At 44.4% G+C, this 21,682-nt stretch overlaps 2 protein-coding genes across 2 annotated transcripts; one reads left to right on the top strand and one right to left on the bottom strand.

Moving 5' to 3' along the window:
- Positions 1 to 221: 221 nt before the first annotated feature.
- On the bottom strand, positions 222 to 5,019 carry tnfaip8l1 (tumor necrosis factor, alpha-induced protein 8-like 1). Its single transcript, XM_076022853.1, has 4 exons — positions 4,900 to 5,019; positions 1,827 to 2,106; positions 291 to 583; positions 222 to 237 (listed from the first exon to the last, which is right to left on the bottom strand). Exons 2-3 carry the CDS (start codon positions 2,096 to 2,098, stop codon positions 295 to 297), a joined length of 561 nt encoding a protein of 186 aa, XP_075878968.1. The 5' UTR covers positions 2,099 to 2,106; positions 4,900 to 5,019; the 3' UTR covers positions 222 to 237; positions 291 to 294.
- A 10,691-nt stretch (positions 5,020 to 15,710) lies between these two features.
- On the top strand, positions 15,711 to 21,621 carry cope (COPI coat complex subunit epsilon). The gene is made up of 10 exons (XM_076022852.1): positions 15,711 to 15,853; positions 16,011 to 16,073; positions 16,180 to 16,280; positions 16,781 to 16,933; positions 17,192 to 17,245; positions 17,455 to 17,536; positions 17,877 to 18,032; positions 19,929 to 19,997; positions 20,855 to 20,929; positions 21,300 to 21,621. Exons 1-10 carry the CDS (start codon positions 15,752 to 15,754, stop codon positions 21,351 to 21,353), a joined length of 909 nt encoding a protein of 302 aa, XP_075878967.1. The 5' UTR covers positions 15,711 to 15,751; the 3' UTR covers positions 21,354 to 21,621.
- Positions 21,622 to 21,682: the final 61 nt, after the last annotated feature.

Below are 21,682 nucleotides of genomic sequence, written 5' to 3'. Positions count from 1 at the left end.
AAAACCCCAAAAACACATCTGTTGGGTTTGAACAAAACTTTGGACTGGATACATTTCAGTGTAGCAATAATGCTGAAAGGCAGGCAGACAGGCGTGTGCGCACACATGCACACGCACGAACCGGCACACACACAGATACACACACAAAGCAACATAACATAACATAACATAACATAACAATAAAAATGTTCCTGATTGTCACAAGAAATGATCCTGCAAGGGTCAAGGCGGAGGTCAATGTGAAGGTCAAGGTGAATGTCAAGGCCGAGGTCAAGGTGGAGGTCAAGGTGGAGGTCAGAGGTTGCCCTCGTCCAGCATCTTGTTGACCCCGTTGCAGATTCTCTGCAGGTGGCCTCGGTAGACCTCGGTGGGCCCGTACAGGGTAGCCAGGAAGTCGCAGTCGGCGAAGTGGTTGAAGACGTGGTTGACGCGCGCGTGACTCTTGGCCGTCAGGTGGCGCCTGATGGCCTGGTGCAGCAGCTCGCGGCACTCGTTCAGCAGGGCGCTCATCACGCGCCGGTCGAAGGTGAACTCGATCTGGTGGAAGCTGACCGCCGTCATGGCCAGAGTGTGGACTTTCTTCCTGCGGGGCGGCCGGGGAGGGAGGGATGGAGGGATGGAGTGAGGAGGAGGAGGAGGAGGAGAGGCTGTCAGCTTCTAACTCTGACCCGGGCGGAAGCAGAGGGAGGCAAAAATAGAAAGTGCTGGCTTGTGTGATTTTTTTTTTTCTTAAGGAAAAAGTTCAGCTGCGCGCACACACACACACACACACACACACACACACACACACACACACACACACACACACACACACACACACACACACACACACACACACACACACACACACACACACACACACACAGTTCAGCATTGTCCTTTATAGCAGCTGCATCTCCATCACAATTACCATCATTCACGCACTCATGTCAGCTTCCCCACTTTCTCCGAGCAAATGTTTCGCAAAATTCAAAATTTTGCTTGAAAAAAACAAAAAAAAACACGTAAACCGATCATAAATGCAAATTTTTCGCAATTAATCATTGCAAACGTGCACGTTAACGGCGTTCCGACGCTGAGATTTACAGCCCTGTGCGACAAAATATCATCCATGCACGTTTTTGACAAACCTTCTTTTTTCTGCTGGGATAACTAGAGCAGCGGCGCCGCCCTTGTGTCAGAAATTGAGTGGCCTCATTTGGTTTCAAACTACCATCTTCTAATACATTAAACTCCAAAGAATACCAGGTAGCAGCGCCTGTGAGTCCCACATAAAATCTGTGAAACAATGCAGATATTCAGAGTTGTGTTCTTGAACATTTCATTGTATCCCCAATTTGACAATAACTTTGGGGGGGGAGCAGCTGGGTTGTCTGGAAGTGTCAAAATGGTAGTTTTATAGTTTTAGGCTTTGACTTGCCAACTGGCATATTTAGTTGAAATACTTTGGGTGTAGCACAGCTAGCTTGCGGTCACCTCTCTCACTTGAAAGAAAGTGTCGAGCAGCAGCGATCCGGCTAAGTAGGAACAAATCTGGTAGGACTGAAAGATTTCTGAGTGTTGCCTCCACCTGACAAACACTTTCTGTGGGCTCATGGATGATTGTTGGGACGGCTTGTTTTCAGGAAACGGCCCATCGAGCAAGCCAAGTTAAATAAAAAGTGACAGAAAACGTAAACCAAGGAGGACCACATGGAGGTCCTGCATGTCCTCTTTAAAAACCTCAGTTTAAACGACACGGTCAGCTTAAGCGTCGCAAGTCTTTACGCTAGCTGAAGCCGAACGTTCCGCTATCTGAAGTATTTTCATGTGTCATCGCCGCCTACCTGAAGTTATCCACCAGCATGAGCTCCTCGCCGTTGAACTGGTTGTTCCTGTAGAGCACCCCGAGCTTCACCACCATCTTCACCAGGTTCTTGATGATCTTCTGGGCCTCCTTGCGGTTGCGCGTGTACTCCTTGGTGACGCGGTACAGCTCGTCCAGCACTTCGCTGCTGGTGTCGTCGATGAAGAGGCTGGCCATGCTCTTGGTGGCCATCTTGCTCATCAGCTTCTTCTGCGCCTGCACGGCGAGGCTCTTGGTGCTGAAAGAGTCCATGTCCAAGTCTGGAGATGACCAAAGACAACAAATAAAGTGGATTAATTCATTCAAATGTTCCACTATTATAATTCCAATGACGCACTCTGCGGTTTTAACCACATTAAAAAATGCCCAGCGAGTCGCCACCGTGCACGGTGAATGAAATAAACTTGGCCACAGCATGAAGTTTGCTGTGCATAATGGGCTGCATAATAAAAATGCAAATTTACACTCTGCGTTCACTCCCGTTTCGTGAATGGATGATGTCGCTCGCCCAGGAATAAAATGTCCTCGACATCGTTTCTGTCCGTTAATTGACACTTTCACAATTTTATCGCGGGCCGTCGTTGGCTGCAGGATCGCAACAACGACCATCCTTATAGCCGTTCCGCAGGGCAATACAGGACCAGAGCCAAGACCAACGAATGCACCGTGTTTCCCCTCACAACGGCCGTCCACCACTGGGACGGCTGAAAAAAAGAAATCACAGCGTGGATCTGACCTGAAACACGACGCGATCATCACCAGGTTAGGGAAAAAAACAAACAAACAATACACCAGTAAAACCGACCATCGAATTCACCGTTTCTGTCAGAATTAGCAAATTTGCTACAACTCGAAAACTATTAATGGGTCACAGTGGTCTTGACTTCAGGCCTGCGGAGTCTAATAAGCAGCCCCCCCTCAGTCCAAGCCAACGGCTTTACAAAATGTAATTATCGCATAATTCGGAAGGACAGATGGACAAGATTAAAAACCTACTGCCCCCGGCCACCGCTGCAGAGTCATCACTGCACAGTCGCAAATAAGAGTCTGAGGTAATAACGCTGACTTTCTCTCATCTGGGAAGTCAAACTGTCCAAATTGCAGCCTGCAAATGTGTGGACTTGCGACTGCGAGTAACATCAACACTATGTTAAAGCTGCGGCGGGGCAGAGGACCGTCTCCTTCATCAGATAATGAGCTGTGGCAGCTGTCAAATTAGTCCTGGCAACCCTGTGGGCTCGGGGCTTACAAGGTAGTTAGAGAGGAATATGTCATTTCACTTTCAAGAGTACAAAAAAAAAGAAAGAAAGTCAGCAGCGCTGTGCAGAGAGTGCATGATATTTTTGGAGGTCCGGTGCGATCGCATTGGTGAATTTACATGACGCACATGATGCTCCTCCAGCCTCATCCCAATCTCACCGGCCGCAAGCACCTCGACATTTGGAGAGATGTTTCCGAGGGACACTGGTTTGTTTGTTTATCTATTCCGGCTTTGAAAATGAAAAAGAAAGAGAGAAAGGGAGAATAAATTCGCAGACCCTGGCTCTCTGACCTTCACGGATGTTCAAGGGAAACCAGAAAATCCTCCGTCAACAAACATGCAAGAAACAAAAAAAGGAAAAAAAACATGACAACAGCAATGACGACTGCCCCCGCTCGAGAACCGCAGGGGGAAAAGCACGGCAGCGAGGCAGAGGAGGAAGGGAGGAGGAGGAAGAAAAACTCATCTTTGCCTGATTTAGCCGAGTCTATTCTTGCACACACACGGACACACACAAGCAAAAAAGAACCGAAAAGTAACACATTCATTAATCTGACTAAAACGTTCTCTCAATTTCATTCTGCTGGTAGTGTAATCGCACTGCAACTATGACTTATTTTCATTAATATTAATTACAAATGTCAGAATATCTCCTCCGCACCGCCAACTTGTCCTTAAACTGCTCGCTCTGCTGGAAACAACTTGGAAACTGAAAGACAGGGTGGCTTTTTCCCCCCCTTCAGTGTCTTCTTTTTTTCACATTTACAGATATGAATTAAAATTTAAATAAAAAATTTTCAGCAGAAGAAGAAGCTGTCTGCTAGAAGTGATGCTTTGTTGAGACCTTCCACAAGTTTGGAAGGTACAGAAGCAACCGGGAGAGCCGACGGCGCCCTGTAGGAGTTCCAGATTTGAAATAAAATACATTAAAATACAACCTGGGTTTGGATTTGGATTTTCTTTTACAGTACTATTCAAGGTCAATAGAAGAAATACAATATACGCACAAACAATTTGTGATCATGTTTGGACGGCTGTAATAGGGACTAAAAGTCTGTGACGTGTTGAAGCTTTTCAAAGGCCACAGCAAATGTTAGAGACGCATCTGGCATTTAGGACAGTTAAAGAAGCAGACTTTGCTTTAAAAGGCAAGACCGGCGTTGAAAGTCAAGTCGAGATGTTTCATTTGTCGTGACGCCAAAAAACAGCAGGGTCTGAATTCAGGGAAGTGAAAAAAAGATGAAAAAAATGTTGCCTGTTTTGCTTGTTTCCTTTTTTGGATTGACAGACAGACAGACAGACAGACAGACAGACAGACATGCAGGTTAATTTCGCTCGATAAACATTCCAAAATCAACAAACTAATTTCCCCAACTCTGCGAGAAACATGACGTGCGTGCATTTCTCAAAGTAGCGGAGGGGGAAAAAAAACAGAAAGAAACCCGCCGCAGCTGGCAGGGAAATCCCTCTCCCGTCTGGCCGCCGCTGACGCTCTGAACGTCACCCGACATGAGGCCGTCACAGTACAAATAATTACGGCTGAGCCGAGTCACATCGGAGGCCTCGTCATTATGCAGATCCCTGAGCGCCACGCGAAGCCTCGACTGGAAAGTCTGTGTGACTGGCAATTTGCGCGACTATAACCCCCGCTGCGTGCGTGCGGGTGTGCCAAGGGAATAATGAAACTTCGGCGCAGGGAGGATTCTATTTAGCAGAGCTGAAGGAAGGAGGGGAAAAAAAGAAGAAAAAATAGTGTGCGACATGTTCCTGCTGGGCACCGTGTGATTCTCACCGTTGTTGCTACTAGACGGCAGAGGAGCGTCTGACGCCACGGTGCGACTTTCACTCCACTCGCGCTCTCTCTCGCTCCCCTTCCCTCCATCCCTCCCTCCGCAGCGCCTCTCCAAGAATATCAATAAGACTCCTCGGAGAGAGAGAGAGAGGGAGAGAGGGAGAGAGGGTGTCAGCAGGATGCTTCAGCCCAGGGAGGGGACACACAGAGGAGAGGAGAAGGGAAGAGAGGAGAGGAGAGGAGAAAAAGAGGAGAGGATAGTAGAGAAGAGGAGAGGAGAGGAGAGGGAAGGACAAGAGAAGAAATGAGAGGATAGGAGAAGAGAGGAGAAGGGAAGAGAGGAGAGGAGGAAAAGAGAGTAGGGAAGAGGAGAGTGAAGGAGAAGAGAAGAAAGGAGAGGATAGAAGAGGAGAGGAGAGCGTCTTGAAACATCAATCTGGGGGGAGGGGGGAGCGAGAGGTCATTTATTTAGTGTTTCATGTCGAATCAAGTCGCACCGCCTCACTTGTCGACTCGGGTGCCGGATGTTAAATTGGACTCGGTGGCTGTGCTGATGTGGGGGGGAGGGATGGGTGCGGAGGGTGAGGGATGGGGGAGGGGAGAGGGGGGACCCCGGTCCTCATCCGCTGCTTTACACCCGATGAAACTCTTTAACTTTGCCGCACTTGTAAGACAGAATCCCGTCCTGACGCAACGCGTGTGAAATGGATGAGAGCGAGAGAAAGACACTTGGCATGGAGAAAAAAGTGTGTGTGTGTATGTGTGTGTGTGCGTGCGTGCGTGTGTCAAAGAGCAGATCTCTATAACCAGGGCTGGCTGGCAGTGAGATAAGAATCTCTTCATTCCGTCACCTCTCCTTCACTGCGTGCCCTTGTTGACGGACTGGATGGGAGTTTTGCAGGAGTCCAAAGTGGATAATGGGCACATTAAGAGAAGCAAGATTCCCTTTCGGGCCGCGGGTGTGAAAGAGGGATTTTTTCCTCCCTCTCTCTCTCTCTCTCTCTCTCTCTCTCTCTCTCTCTCTAATCGAGCTCATTATATTCCACCGCTGTCCGAGAGCATCACGGCTCTGGGCTTTAGCGAACAATGGACGGAGGGAGGCGACGAGGAGCGTTTGCCTGCCGCCGCTCGATGCAAACGCCCCGACTTTGTCGTGAGGGTTTCTTCTCCTCCTTCTTTCTTTTTTTCCCCTCCTCCACCTCGGCGAAGCTGCAAAGTGACATAACAGACACCTGGCACTCGTCTTATCTCGACAATGGAGGGCGAGCGTCACTTCTCCGCCTCCGTTTTCCCCAAGGCGAGGAAAATAAAGGCTCGCGTGGAGAAAAAGGTCCTTGTGGGATGGCTTCTTGAAGTGATGAAAGGGTTTTTTTTTCATTCTCTCTTTTTTTTCAATCACGGGTTCTGCAGCATGAAAGCGGTTTGAGCCGAATCTAAATGGCCTGTGAAGTCTGGCTGGCGCTCAGGGACGGCGTGGCCGGCACTGACGCAGCATCTGCCCGTTACTTAGGGTGAAGAGTTTGTAAAGATAACAGAAGTGGGCGGCGAGACAAAAATAAAAAGATGTCAACAGGGAAGTCACACATTAAACTGCAAGGGCTGATTTGTCGAGCAGCTGGAAACGGAGGGGGTGAAACAAAGACAGATTACTGCCTTCGGCGTAATTACGGCAGCGAGATGAGCTGCAAAACCATCAGAGCGCCAGCGTGCGTTCCTTTGGAAGAGACAAGAGAACCGGAATCAATGTAGAACTGAGTTGGATGGATGGATGAATGGATGGACGGCGCCTGGATCGCTAAACCTGGGACCTATGTCCTGAAATCACGAGCCACGGGTCCCATGGAGGCGGCCGAGGTAGGAAGACGAAAAACATTCCGGACCGTCCGCTTCGTCTCTGGGACGATCGCGGAGGCCGGGTCAGGCGGAGCTCCGAAGGCCTTTTGCGCTATTTGGGTTTTAATTTGCTTTGCTCCTCTGCGTTTCCGGGGCAGGTTAAGCCCTCGACACCTGGGGGCCAGTTTTTTTCCCTGATTCGTTCACGGAAAGGAAAGGACACGGAATGACTTTGCCAAGCGGCTGTCGTTTCCACTCAACATCGTCGCAGCTTGGCCATTCTGGAGACGTGCGAGACCAATACATTAATGAGTATTGTTAAAACAGCGGCTTGGATGTGGTTACAATACAACTTAAGGGGTCCTAACAAATATATTGTCCCCAGATCATCAAATTTAATGTTATTAGAGAGCTTTCTGTAACTTTGGTTGCGAGGCAACGGCTACTGCTGGCTGTCACTAGATGTTAACTTGTCTCTCTGACTGGTTGGAGGGACAAACACGTCAGCATGCGTGTCCATCACTTTGGCCTGGACTGGAAATGGAGCCCACTGGCTGGGCAAACTGCACATGATGAGAATCCTTCATCAAGTAAATAAAGCACAGGACAGTAATACTGTACAAGTGGATGTATGTTTTAAAAAAAGAGATTCAACCATCCAAAAGGTGATGAATGTTGACTCTAATTCTGGTACAATTTCAACAAGCACTAACAGGTATCTTTTAAATGATGTGTTTAACAATTGGAACTGTAAACTGGCAATCCAGGTAGTACGTGATGAAGAAAAAATTTATACTAAAAAGACTTTCAATCAGAATTTGGCTAAATGAATTGGCAAGAATCCAGAGCTGAAGCTTTTGGGATCTGACTCCTGTACAAGAGTTGAAAACGACCTCAAGATCTGCAAATAACAACAGGAAGCAAAAACCAAAACCAAAATGAATGACGATCTTTGAATATCGTTGAGATCAGTGGAGCAGCCGCAACATCGCCTGTCAGTTTAAAAACCAACCCATGATACCAGGCGTGTCTTTCCAACCATGACTGACACGCGAGCTGCACGTCACAACCACATGTTTTCCCTCTTGTCACTCATGTTCAGACTGAACGTGACTCAGCACCGTCTTCAGTTTTTCCATTCAGCCAGGATCCGGGACACAGACTGCAGAGACGACACACACACACACACACACACACACACACACACACACACACACACACACACACACACACACACACACACACACACACACACACACACACACACACACACACACACACACACACAATGTATGGAAGGTGCAAAAGGAGCCAGAAATTAGATCCACCTGCAGCCTCCGCCAGCTCCATTCACTCAGACACACCGTGTCTTCCCAGGGAGAAGAGGCTGCAAAACGTGGAAAATTTCAACACTCCAACAAGCTGCAGCCAATCTCTGCTGCTTGGACGATAACCGTCGGCGTTGAGGAGTGAAACCCGTTTCGACCGCAGCGAGTTAGAGGGAGAGCGAGAGACAGAGAGCAGAACTTTCCATGACACTTCGTCCTGCGAGTGATTGGTCGACGGCAGCAGAAAATGTCACGACTTTCATATTCTTCTGGGATCAGTAGTCACACAGATTGGAGCACTATGACCCTGACAGGCACAACTCTATCAGCAGGGAGGAGATCTTGACTGCACTGCGATGGGGCTGATTACCGGCGAGCGGCTCCGTGTCAGAGATGTGCTGCACTCTGCGGCTGCTCTGAATAGACATGACTTATTACCGCGTGGCCGGAAAAACACGGCGCAATGCTAGCTGGTAATCAGACCTCGAGCCGAGAGCATGCCGCTAATTATTTCTGATATTTGACACTAACCTTTGCTCCCGCCCCTCGTAATTCACTCAGATTGGTTGCAACGTTTAATTCGGGGCAGATTAAAAAAAATTATAAGGTCCACGAAAGCCGTACTGTGACCGAGAGCCTCCCGAGTGCAGCCAATGGCCTTGAAGCTTTGTTTCGACCTCGGCCTGGCTGGAAGATGAGGAGTGCTTCAAAAAATGGCCAAACAAAATATTTCAATAAAAAAACACCTTTAAAATCAGAAAGCATGGGATTTGTTAAAGGGTTTACTACATTAACATTTATAAAACAGCAAATCCAATAGAATGTTTATATTACTATTCTAAAATGCGTTGACCTGTCTTTTTCACTACATGGACATACAGACAGTATGCAAGTACTATTTAGGAGTGCTATGTAAAGTACATTTGGGAATAGTGCATTTCCAGTCTGCTAGTTAAACAAATGGATGTAATAAAATGCATTAATCTTTAACTAGGGGGCGACAGGATGCTACTGTGCATCCTGTGAAGCATGAATAAAGATTTGTGAGAGGACACAGAAGCAAAAATATATACATATACATCTCTTAATTCAGAGACTTGAATACATTTTTACAAACCCCTACACAGAACAATTGCAGACACTAAAACAACAGCTGCTGTGACCTTTCCTGCTCATATTTGCTTGGTCAAGAAACAGTTGAAAATGCTCTCCAACATCTCCCTACGCTTGAGCATCACTGTTGTAGAAGGTTGCATCAGTCCATGAAAAAAAAAAAAACAAGCTTGCGGGGTCCAATTAAATAATAAAAAGTGATATAACAAGCAGCAACATGCACTCAGATGAATCAACACTTCTGATATGGCTGCAGATGAAGCTGAACCCGATAAGCACCAAGACAGGTTTCAGTGTGGGGCTGTTTAACTGCACTGGCTGCTGTTTGAACTGCGTGTGCACACGGTGAACATGCTGTATTTGCTTAGCTGCCTTTTGTTGGAACTCCCACAAGTACAAGGTAAACACAGGGAAGGCCGAAAAGCTGGACTAGGGCGCTAAATTTTCCAACTTCTCCAATCACGCATTCAAATCCAGGACAAAAAAGCAAAGAAAAACGAGACAACGGGCAATCCATCCATGCAGAGAAACTGCAGACGACGACCGAGCGCGTGATGATATAATTAGAACTTCAAATCTTGAATCACAAAACTTGTCCCTCTGCAGATTCTCCTCGGCTGTACGTCATAATCTGCCTCCACTCTGAGGAACAATAGACGGTCCTGCCCATTATATAAGGTGCATCCGTGCTTTGTGCGGCGGGAGGACACACAGCCACTCAAAACGAGCCGCACCACTGGAGCCACTCCAGTCAGGGAATCAGTGGCGGGATTTCAGGGACGGGCCCATTTTGTCTTTCATCAACTTCTGTAGTGTTTGTGTCGCCCCCTCTCTCTCTCCCGAGACGGGTAATGGGAGAACCGATGCGTGTGAAGCTAGTGCGTGTATACATCGTACCCCGCGTCGTGCTCTTTTTTCTTTTTTTTTGGTACACACAACCCATCTACTCCAGTGGCGCCGACAAGAGCGCCATAATTGGATCCATGGCAGACGAGCAGGTAAATGGGCGTGCTTTAAATAAAGTGGATCTTTGTATGGCGGTTATGCGCCGTTGCCTTTTTTCCCCCCTCATCCTCCCACACAGTCGCCATCTGTGAAGCCTTGAAAAGGGAAAAAAAGGGAAGCAATCAGGGCTATTCGCTCCCAGAGTGTTCCCCCCCATCTTTAGCCTTTCTTTACAGTTCCTCTGATCTGCCGACGAACAATTAATAATTAACACATCGGCATATAATAGATCAAAGATTAATAATTCAGCCTGCCGATTCTGACCAAAATAGACTTGAGGCGAGTGCGCTATAGGGCGCAACAGGTTGTGGGGAGAGCTGGGTGGGTGTGTGGGTGGGAAGGGGGAAGGACGGGCGACGCAAGCGGCTGTGATGTTCTCTCAGGGAGCATCAGCCAGCGTGTTATAATAATAAGGCTGGGAATGGAGCTGCTGCTGCCCACAGCCGGGCCAACGCACAAACACTCCGTGGCAACGTTTGTTTTTGGCACTTGCAATCCGTCAGTGGGTAGATGTTCTGCGGCCACAGCTGAGCTGATTGGGACTGAGACAAACGGGGAAATATGAACGGCAGAGAGGGAAACAGGCCCGCTCCGCTTTCCGACGAAAGCCACGTCACGTGTCTTAATTGAGTACCGCTCGCACCTTAATCATGACCTAGACAGGGCCGCAAGTACCGCAGGACGCAATCAAGCTGCCAACAGGTACTTGGGGACTTGATTGATGTGCAGGTCCACTGTGTTTTAATTAGGACCCCCTCCACCCCATAAGAGCAGGATGTATGATGACTCATTTTCGGTACTTCCAGCCCAGAGAGCGTAATTTGTTAACTTGGTGGTGCCATTAAGTGGCAAAATACCAGCGTGTCTAGCTTAGAGAACAAAAGGGAGCATGAGGAGGAAACAGCTGCGACGAGGAGGTGGGCGATAAGGACGTAAAATAATATCATGATGTTTCAGGGTATTTCGGCAATAATCTGCAAAACAAAATTATAGAGGATAAGACCCAAAACACTGATTGCTGGCTTCAGTCATTCGAGCCGTTTGCATAGGATTTGGGGGGATTTCCTTGTTCTCAATCAGGGTGTGCTTGAGACGGTGAAGTCAATTTGTCGAAGTGTAAATAAAGAAAGACTGGCGTCAGTTCGATTAGGATGGCGCTTGTTGGAGCCGACGAGATGATAAAACTGAGGACAACAGGAGAAAAATAATTTTATAAATGGTGCTGTTGACATGCACCACGGTCAAATTTGTTTAAAGGCAAACTTTCAAAAGTTTATCCAAAAGAAAATGCAAATTAGGGTGCACTTCCAGCAAGTAGAGCGAAGTTTAACTCCACCAATTCACTGTTTCCATTTCCTAGTTTGTGCAAGAACAATTTCTCATGCAAGTCAAACCATTTTCTACCACCTAATTTTGCGATGGTAATCATCCTGACCTCATGCAATTGAGAAAACCATGCAGGCACACAAGGAGCTGGAAACTCAGCTCGAGATTGATCCAAAACAGATAGTGATTCATTTCAAAGGTCAAACAACAGCTGGTAACAACTGAACCCTTTTACCAGTGAAATATTCAGAACCAGTTTTATCCCGTTTTCAAACCCCTCATTCCACCTGTTAGTGCATATTGTGTGAATATTGTGACATGTGTTGCTGATCTACAGTTCGAATTGAATAAAATTAACAAGGTCAGACAGAAAAAACGTGTGTTTTACTTCTCATTGTAGCTATAAGATATAAGATAATGCCGCCGTCCCTCAGTATCTGAAACAACAACCATTAATAAGGCAAAGACACATGTTCGAAGTGTTTCATGTTTCCAGGGCAACCACTGGCCACCTGCGTCGCATGCACAGCTGAACATTGCAGCGCGGTAAGCAAGTCGAACACCTCTCTTGTCTTGCCGGTGATGTTACCATGGATTCCCCTCTGCAGGACTCCTTGCCTCTCCAGCATTTCTGCACCTCTTTTAGGCTCTGACCTTAACTGTGTTGGGAATGTGTGGAAATGGGACTTCATTATCCTCCTCCGAGAGTCACTTAGAGCACGAGGACAACGTAAATAGAGTTACACTGAGATACTTACACAAGTCTAACCAGAAGCTGCAAATCCCTCTGCCTAATTATGATGTTTCGTCATTTCTTATCGTTCAGAATCCAATAGCGTTGAAAAACAGTAAGGGAGCCATTACAAAGCACGGGGCTATGGTTAATGAAGGAAAGCAAATATCCATTAAAGCCAGCCATGAAATGTAAACATCATATTTCCATTCATTGGAATTCAATTTTTTTTTTGTTGCAAAATTCCACACTGTGTTGGAGGTAATGCATGCCAATTGTATTAGAGGGACTCTAACATATGATAATTTTCATTGAATTAGCTTCATTTAAATCATCATTATTATTATTATTAGAAAAATAAGTGCCTGCCATGATTTTTTAAGGCTCATTCTCCAGTTGGTAGTTTTCTCAGTGGCGTCACAGCAATGTCTTTCTGTTATGATGAAAAAAAAACCCTGTAACCTGACAAGTGGTTTAAAGCGTCAAACGGAATGGAAGGAAACCAGATGATGACAATGTCCATGAGAAGATGTCTTAAAACAACCGTAACAAACAACATCCAGCGCTAACTTTTTAGCCTGAAGCTTTACATATTTTAGTCACAACCAAAACCGTCAATGGGTGATGTCAATTTCAGTTTCTTCAGTCTGTCACCATTGCTACCACCAACGGAAAACCCAAAGGGGTACCAGGCAACTAAATCAAACAGAGCAGGCAAAAAAACCTGAAAAAACAAAAACCCTGCACATTATTTCTGCACTGATTGAGCACACGCAAGGCAACAGGAAAAGCCCCGAGTCTAGAACGAAAGGCCATAATCCGGTTGACATGTCTGTGGCTGTGCATGATAATGTGGTGCTGCTATATACCTGCCAGGGCACTCGGCTGCACAGTGCACCTATTCATCCACACTGCAGCCTTGTTCTTGCACAGACGCAGTACAATGTAAACACAGAAATATGTCACAAAACACACGCCTGTTTTCAAAATATCTCCGGCCCTTTCAGTCTGGCTTTGGATGTGCAGTGGCAATAAACAAAACAAAGAAAACCAAAAAACCAGGAGGACGAGTGAAGGGCCAACAGGGAGCAAAGCATTTTCATTGTCACATTTCATTAGTCAATGTTCCTCATTTCAGTAGTGTGAAGTTCTAAATGAGAGCTAAATGCATTTGCACGGCGATGAGCCACAGCTATTGTGTCATGCAATAAACACATTATTTACACAAAGTTTGTTTTTTGTTTTTTAAACGTGGCCACTCCCTTTATTAAGTTAGCCATTGTGCAACTCCTTTACTATTTAGTCAACATTCGACATTTATTCAACAAACAAGCAAACGTTTACTTGCCTCCAGTGCGTTGTTCTTCGTGGTAGCGTCACTCACGACCAAAAGTCACACCCCACACAAGTGTCAGCGCTGACTTCCAAAACCAGAATCAGAAACTATATTCTCAGTAGTAATCAATACAATTCTACGCTCTATGATAAACTCACGCCCCTAGTAAAAATGCAAAGGGATGTTTCAACTCATCGCTTCCGCGATTATCATAAATAAAAAAAAAAAAAAAAAAAACTACTCCCAAAAGCACGTTAAGTGGCAAAAAGAACTTTATTTTTCTTCACACGTATCCCTTATCTGTACATTGACAGCAGCATGAAGGGCGAGCGGATGTTCAACCTGGTTTGATTTAACCACGGCCCTCTGATAAAGGACGCATCAGTTGGTGAGACTTTTATGGTGCGACGTTTCGTTTAAAGTTGCGGAACCGCGGGGACCCACTTGGTCGTAGTTGACGAGAACTCACCTTTTTGTGTTTTCCCCTTCACGTCACAGGTCGGTAAACAAGATGACAAGTTAATCTCGGCGAAAAATCCCCTCAAGTCTTCATCCTTGCTGGGACCGAAAGAGGTCGCATCACATCATGTTCCTGTTGGTTCACTTGTTTGGTAACAAAAAAAAAACAACCAAAAAAAATAACAAGCGTCTCCTCCCTTTGTTGCTCCTGTTTTTGTGTCGTGTAGCCGCGTATCAGGCACAGATGTGTGAATTATTGAGTGTTTTCTTCTCCGGGGCTGCCGTGGAGATCGGTTACAAGAGTTTGCTTGTAACTCGATTCCTCCTCCTCGTAAAAAAAAAAGTTTTAAACTTGAGGGGAACCTGAGAATCGACTGATTGATGTCTACTCGAACCAATAAAGAAGCAACGCAGGCGCTGGAGCTGACCAATCAGCTCTTAGGAAAGGACACCCCCCCCCCCCCCCCCCCCCCCAGCTAGAACTTCCCATCCCTGGCCATTTGGGTTTCCAGTAATTATCCTAGTCCAGCCTGCTGTCCCACACGGTCCCAAGGCTGAGAATTTCCCAGAGGAAATTGTGTTTCGGGGGGGAACAATAAACCGGAACTTTGCACAGCAGTTTTTGCTGTCATGGCTTAAATAATGTACTGGGTGGCTCGGTCATGCATTTATTCTCTCTCGAGCTGCAACACGTTGTCAACGCTCATTTCCCCCCCCCAGAGGTGTATAACGCATTGTGTGTGGAGGGGTTGCTGTTTAGATTTGTCAGCGGATGTTTTCAAGACACAGGAAGTATTTTTTTCTCTCTCTATCTGTCATCTCTCCAAGGAGGAGGCAGGAACCCCTGAGGTCAAAATAGCCTGAACGTACTTTTAAAACGCTGAGGTAATTTACTTATATTAGCCCGTATTGGGGTTTTTTTCTTCACCCACTGCCCAAACTCCGGCTGTGCTGCGGTGTATTTATGCAGTTTGGCAGTTGTGCTGCTTTACGACTATCAATAGTTGCAGTATGGCGACACCGCCCGAGTGCGCCCCCTAGTGGTGGTGTGTAACAGTCCCATAGATAGATAGATAGACAGATAGACGTGTATAAGGTTATCGCTCAAGTTGAACTCAGTGTTACTTGCAGTTGACTAAAAATGACTACCCGCACCTGCGACTCTACTGCATAGTGGTGAGGTGTCGTAAAATGTTATTGACTGGAGGTGGAATGACAACTCACAAGCCATATGTCCAATGTTTGGTGCACAGAGGGTGGTCTGGACTGTTTGTGATGGACAGCGGTTTGATCATTGTCCTTCCCACATTTTGTTTGTAACAATGGGCTTTGTGGGCATTGACGGAGCCAGACTTCTTAATGAGTTTTTTTTTTTAATGTATTTTTTTATTATTATTATTTTTTAATGCCACTGGCTGTGATGCTGCTCACGGAAACCACTAAGTGAAGTTGAGTGTCTGGCAACAACAAGCTCAGCTTTCATTAAAAAAGAAAAAGAAAAAAAGGAAACAATAAACAGAGCCGGAGCTCATCCATATCTATCTCTCTCTCTCTCTCTCTCTCTCTCTCTCTCTCTCTCTCTCTCTCTCTCTCTCTCTCTCTCTCTCTCTCTCTCTCTCTCCAGTCTGATTCTTTTTCTTCTGAAACTCAATCTCCCACAATCCTTTGTGCAAAACAGGAACAGGACGTTTTCTCGCTACGTGTCAGGAAGTTGTCAACATGGCGGCGCAGCAGGGTGATGTCGATGAGCTTTTCGATGTCAAAAATGCTTATTATATTGGCAATTATCAACAATGTATAAATGAGGCTCAGAAGGTGAAGGTACGTGTCACATATCTACAATGTTTTGAGAAGACAGTCGTCTGTCATGTTGTTACCAACTGTCGTAACGGAGTTCGTAAGCTACGTTGCTAAGCTAAACAAGTTAGCGAAATTCCACTCAAAATATTAAAATTTGCCCTGCGTTTCTTCTTTGAAGCCGTCTTCTCCAGAAAAGGACGTTGAGAGGGACACCTTTTTGTACAGAGCATACATTGCCCAGGTAAATACCTTTATCTTTTGTCCTTCGTGGTGTCAGTTGTCTGTTGCCAGATAATGTGAATGCTGTTGCGTGATGTTCATACATGTCTGTTTTGTTTTTGTTACAGAGAAAGTATGCTGTTGTCCTCGACGATATTAAGGGCAACTCTGCACCCGAGCTCCAAGCTGTCAGGATGTTTGCAGAATACCTGTCCAGTGACAGCAAAAGGTAGTAGATTGCATTTGACTTTTGGTCAGTCAAAAGGCTAGAAGGTATAGAGACTGAAATACATTAACCTGCAGTTTCTAGCAAATCGACAACCAATTTTCTTTCAGAGTTACGTCTTTGCTGAGTGTCTTCATTTCTTTTTTTTAAAGTAGTTTGTTGGCCTAGAAATGCAAAACAAAATAATTAACCATGCTTTTAATACAATTAGATGGAATGAATAACTTGACATTGTGTTACAATTTTAATGGTGGTCTTGATATTTATGTGGAGATTATGGATGAGGTGTAAAACACACTTTAACATTTCTGTTTAATCAGTTTTTGTATCTTCTCGTGAAAAGTCAAACATTTCTGAAGACATTTCTAATTAATTGTTTTGATTTTACTCCAGTAGACAATAAAGATTTTCTGTTCCTTCAGAATTTAGTTTTCCTGTTTAAAATGATTTCATGACATTATGACATTATGCCTGGAATTCTTTAAAAAAAAATTTTACTGCAGGGATGCTGTTGTTGCTGATCTGGACAAGAAGATGGCCAAGAGTGTGGATGCTGCCAACACCACTTTCCTTCTAATGGCGGCCTCTATTTATTACCATGAGCAGAACACTGATGCTGCTCTGAGGACCCTACACCAAGGAGAGAGCCTGGAGTGGTAAGTAGCGGCCGTGCTTTTTTGTATGACAGGATGAGATCTCAAGACAACGCAACAGCCACAGAAGTCTAATGTTTTTGAGATAAGTGATCATACAGCATCACTTTCCCATCTTCTTTGAATATTTATTGAACAAAACAGTGAAATATTATCTACGAAATTATTTAAAGACTCTATAATACTTTGTAGTGAGCAGTAATATATAGGCAATAGCCTGGAACAGATTATACTCAACTAAGTCTTTTTCCCCTCTCCCAGCATGGCCATGTCTGTTCAGGTGTTGCTGAGTCTGCATCGTAATGACCTTGCCTGGTATGTCACTAAATTACATACAATAAAGAAATGTTTTGCAATTACCTCATGTTCTGAAAGCTAACTTAACACATCTGTATGCTTTTTCTGGACGGTGTCGTCATGAAGGTTTTGTTAACCTGCCTTAAAACTACTGTATATCTGGCTCTGTGTTTTTGAAAAGCCTGTGCTGACTCTTTGCGATGCCATTACGTGTTTCATACTGACAGGAAAGAGCTGAAGAAGATGCAGGAACAGGATGAAGATGCTACCATCACCCAGCTGGCTACTGCTTGGTTTCATCTTGCTATGGTGAAGAGATAGGCATTCATAAATGTATCCATATATTTCAGATCTAACCCTTCTGTGAAAAATGGATCATGTTGACGTGGATACTTTAGTGACTTAAATTGTTTTTCATCCTGTCGTAAACTATCTGACTCGGTAAATAATCTGTAACTTAAAAAAGCCATGAAGCATTTCTGGGTCGACTCTGTAGCTTACTCATTACAAACTAAAGCTTTTCAAAGTGACTTGGAAGTATTTAAAAGTAGAAACACTAACAAGTATAGTTTGCGTGCGGCACTTGTCATTCACATTTCAGAACGATCACTGCTGAGCACATATAATTGCCTTCTTCCTGTTGTTGCAGAGTGCTGAGAAGCTGCAGGATGCCTACTACATTTTCCAGGAGTTGTCAGACAAGTACTCACCTACACTGCTGCTCCTCAACGGGCAGGCAGCTTGTCACATGGCTCAGAACAAGTGGGAGGAGGCAGAGGGAGTGCTTCAGGAGGCACTTGACAAGGTTTGAGTACATGACATTTCATAATAATTTTTTTGTTGCATCGTTTTTCCTTTTTATCACATTTTAACTGTCAAACTAAAGGCAGTTTGCCGTGCGGAAATACAAATTTTGCTCTGAAATATCTCTTTGGCTAGTAAATGTACATCCTTCATAATTAATTCCTTAATGACTCCCGGCTCAACAATGGAGTGTTCCTAGAGGTGCCATGTAATATAAATGAAGGATTAAACCTCATTACAAGACACATTTACTTGAGAGTGAGGTTTCATTAAATTCTTGTGTGATGATGAAGCAAAAATTTTAATAAGCATTGCTGAACTTGCTCTTATAACAATACCCACAATGTCATCAGCAGATAAAGATATTACGAAAGACACATTATTCACAGAAAACATTGGTATAATAGCTTTTCAATAATCTGGGACCATTTAATGTGTCCTTTAGGACCAGCAGTGTGACCAGCCAGAAAGTTGTAGTTTATGAACCATTTCTTCAGTATATTCTTTTAAAAATTCAATTTAGTCAGTGTGTCAACTGAGAGACAAAACAAAATAGGTAAAGACAATTTGTCACAGATAATTAAAAACAGAAATTGTTTTGTGCTTGGGCACACATACAATATTTGTAATGGATTTATGATGAATTACCACCTCAAAGACCTTTTAATGGCACCTTCGCTTCTTCCATTAACGTTCTAGATAATTAGACTTTGCAAATACTTTTCAATTTTCACTGCCTGACCAACATAAAGGGCAATCCCATTGTTTCTACTCTGGAAGCCTCCAGCTGCTTATTGTGTGTGTAAACACTAAATGTTGAGCTTGTCACCAAACATTTTTTGATGTCACAAATTTGTGTACCTCTCTTAATCTGATTTTTAATTTAGCATAGGGCAAAGTGATCCTCTTAGCAAGCTGACAGTGTTGCGTTCTGCATACTGATTCCTCTCATTCAGTCGGTGGGACAAGATGAAAAACACATGTTGGTGCGGACAAGGGCATTAAGCTCTGCTGTTGCAACACTCACATTTAAGGCCGGATGTCTCCTGTTAGAAAAATATTTCCGCCAAACCGCTCGTAAGCAGCTAAATACTGCTCTTCAAATACCGCCGTTCTGACAGCAGATGGCACCGTACACTCTTTTATGTCCAAGTTCCCATTCTTCTTCTTGCAAAACTGTATTGCACTCTTACATTTGTCAACTCTGCAGCCCTTGATTTTAAGTTTTCTATAGGTGATCTTTGCTTGACATTTATTTATTATTTTTTAAAGCTGCACTCAGGAGCTGATTTTGCCAGCCAATGTTCACTAAGTGGTAGTTACCTAGTAATGTCATCTAACTCAAAGCATGCTCCCTAATCAGGGTGTCATGAAAGTTTACATTAAAATCACTCTCAAGAATTGACAGGTTGAAAGAGACAAGGACTTCCTACCATGATTCCCTTATGACATGTCATTAAGGGTAATTCCAGATTGTAGCTCGTAATTTTCATACTCTTGGCCTTACGGAGTCTTGGCTGTGACCAGAAACAACAATACTTTAATCTGCATAGTTGCACATGTGGTCGCAGACTGTCAATCCTGTGTATTGTCAGCAAATCTATTGCACTAACTGCTCACTGCAGTTTCTTCTCGAACTAGCGCCTTCATTTGGAAGGAGGGAGCGAGTAAACGTTCTACCCTGGTGACATAAATGCTGGGGGTGAAAGTGCATCGTCCAGAAACCGATTGCAGAGGTTGACACGTGGCTCTCTAATCAGAGTTTTGTTTCACACATGCAGCATTCATTGACGATTTTGTCTCCTCTGCTTCCATGGAGGGAACTTTGGCTAACTGTGCCGTTAGTATTGATCTCAATGACAATGGCTCTCTGTCTGTATCTGTCTTCTGCCTGTAGGACAGCAGTCACCCTGAGACGTTGATCAACCTAATAGTGCTGACCCAGCACCTGAACAAAGCTCCTGAGGTGAGACTCTGAGCCCAAAGCTTTTTGCAAAAGCGTGTGATTGACAGTTTAGAAGGTGAAAAGTTTTAACATCTTGTGTTTTGTCTGAAAAAAAGAAAAAAGGAAACGGTTAACCAGTTTAGACAGCCACTACAGACGAACTTGTTTATACTTGTGAAGATTGAAAAAAAAAAAAAATCCTTTCTGCTGCATATTTGACCTGAGGCCAAAACATTTTGTCAAACGATTTCTCGATTGTGTTGATCTTCTGTTGCAAAGCGTCATCAAAATATTCACATTGTTCTGGTGCCATGTGTGGTTGACACACCCTTGATTTCAGAGTTCACAAGACAAAGTTCACATTTTGCAGTGTTAAATGTAGAAAAATGCTGACATATGTTCGCCACTCAGTCGTTTCCAGCTGTGATAAATGCTGATTACTACATCTCACTCAAGATTAGCTAAAGTGCTGCAGATATATATTTTTTTTGATTAAGCCCAAGTAGTTATGGGTAACATAACATAATACTATTTTATTTATTGCATTTTTTAATTAACATTTTTGAATGTTGCTAGGGTAAAGATTGTGTAAAAGTTACTTTGTCAAAGTAACTTAATGACTTAATTAGAGTCACAATCAAAAACCTTCAACCCCATCACCCCCCCCCCCCCCTCCCCCGGCCGAGTTTAAACACTTTCAATAAAAGTGGCTAGGAACAGGCTCTGAAGATGTTTTTTTTTTTTTTTTTTAGCAGTTGAAAAGCATTTTTACTAGGTTTTACAACTGAAATGCCAGTAAAACAGGTTTTTAAGAATGGTTCCAGGGCTTTTTTAGTTAATTTAGCAAACACTGTAACTTCAATGTGATCCGCCCTCAGGTTACCAACCGGTACCTCTCTCAGCTGAAAGATGCGCACAGAAACCATCCATTCCTCAAAGGCTACTTGGCCAAGGTAACTACCTCGTTCTCATTACCTATCTTTTCTTCTTGTTGCCAGCGATTGTTTAGTTCACAAGGTCCACTCACAGCTTTCAAAAGAACGTTAAAGTATAATGCCACGGTTAATAATACATACTAATGTATTTACTGGTCGCAGTTTTCCTGGATACTCGGGTTCTGGGTACCTTTGGAGCAGGGCCAGCTAGGGCATTGGATTGTCGATCTTTTACCTTTGCCACACATTTTGCTTCAATAATGTAAATAAACAACGTTTAAACGGGGTCATGTGGTGCAACAAAACAAAGCTTGAGATACACAGCTGTTTCCCCGGTGTGATGTTTTTCCTGGTGTTTGACTTTAGCCTGCTCTTGGTTTTTCTGCAGGAGAATGAGTTTGACAGACTAACAATGCAGTACGCCCCCACTGCCACAGCATAAGAAAAAACCTGACTTTGCTGAGGCACGACGGCAGTCTATTCCTTCGCCATGGAGTTTCAAGCATTCCGTTCTGTCAAACTTGGATTCTTGTGTTGTGTTTACTGTTGTTTTTCTTGTGCTATTTAAACCAGTCGATGAGCCATCTCTTTCCCCTCGTGGATAAGTCGTCTGGCTCAATATCCTGGCTTTATAAATTTAAATTTCTTATATAGAAATCAGTATGTGCAACTCATCATTGCTCTGCAATTACAATAAAAAGTTGAACAAATGTTTTACGTGTGATCTTTTGTGCTATTCACGACAAAGAACGTAAGCGTTTGCTGAACCGC

Source organism: Nelusetta ayraudi, unplaced genomic scaffold (genome assembly GCF_046127955.1).
Source record: "Nelusetta ayraudi isolate G7.1 ecotype Tasmania unplaced genomic scaffold, CSIRO-AGI_Nayr_v1 ptg000013l, whole genome shotgun sequence".
Taxonomy (NCBI): domain Eukaryota; kingdom Metazoa; phylum Chordata; class Actinopteri; order Tetraodontiformes; family Monacanthidae; genus Nelusetta; species Nelusetta ayraudi.
The sequence above is the reverse complement of the archived record's forward strand: the minus strand, read 5'-3'. Positions and strand labels throughout refer to the sequence as shown.

Excerpts from the sequence above, each read along its gene's own strand:
- tnfaip8l1 (XM_076022853.1), bottom strand. The coding sequence starts at position 2,098 with ATGGACTCTTTCAGCACCAAGAGCCTCGCCGTGCAGGCGCAGAAGAAG. Across the intron at positions 584-1,826 it reads ATGCTGGTGGATAACTTCAG|GAAGAAAGTCCACACTCTGG; the intron begins GTAGGCGGCGAT and ends GCCGCCCCGCAG.
- cope (XM_076022852.1), top strand. The coding sequence starts at position 15,752 with ATGGCGGCGCAGCAGGGTGATGTCGATGAGCTTTTCGATGTCAAAAAT. Across the intron at positions 17,246-17,454 it reads CATCGTAATGACCTTGCCTG|GAAAGAGCTGAAGAAGATGC; the intron begins GTATGTCACTAA and ends TCATACTGACAG. Across the intron at positions 17,537-17,876 it reads CTTGGTTTCATCTTGCTATG|AGTGCTGAGAAGCTGCAGGA; the intron begins GTGAAGAGATAG and ends CTGTTGTTGCAG.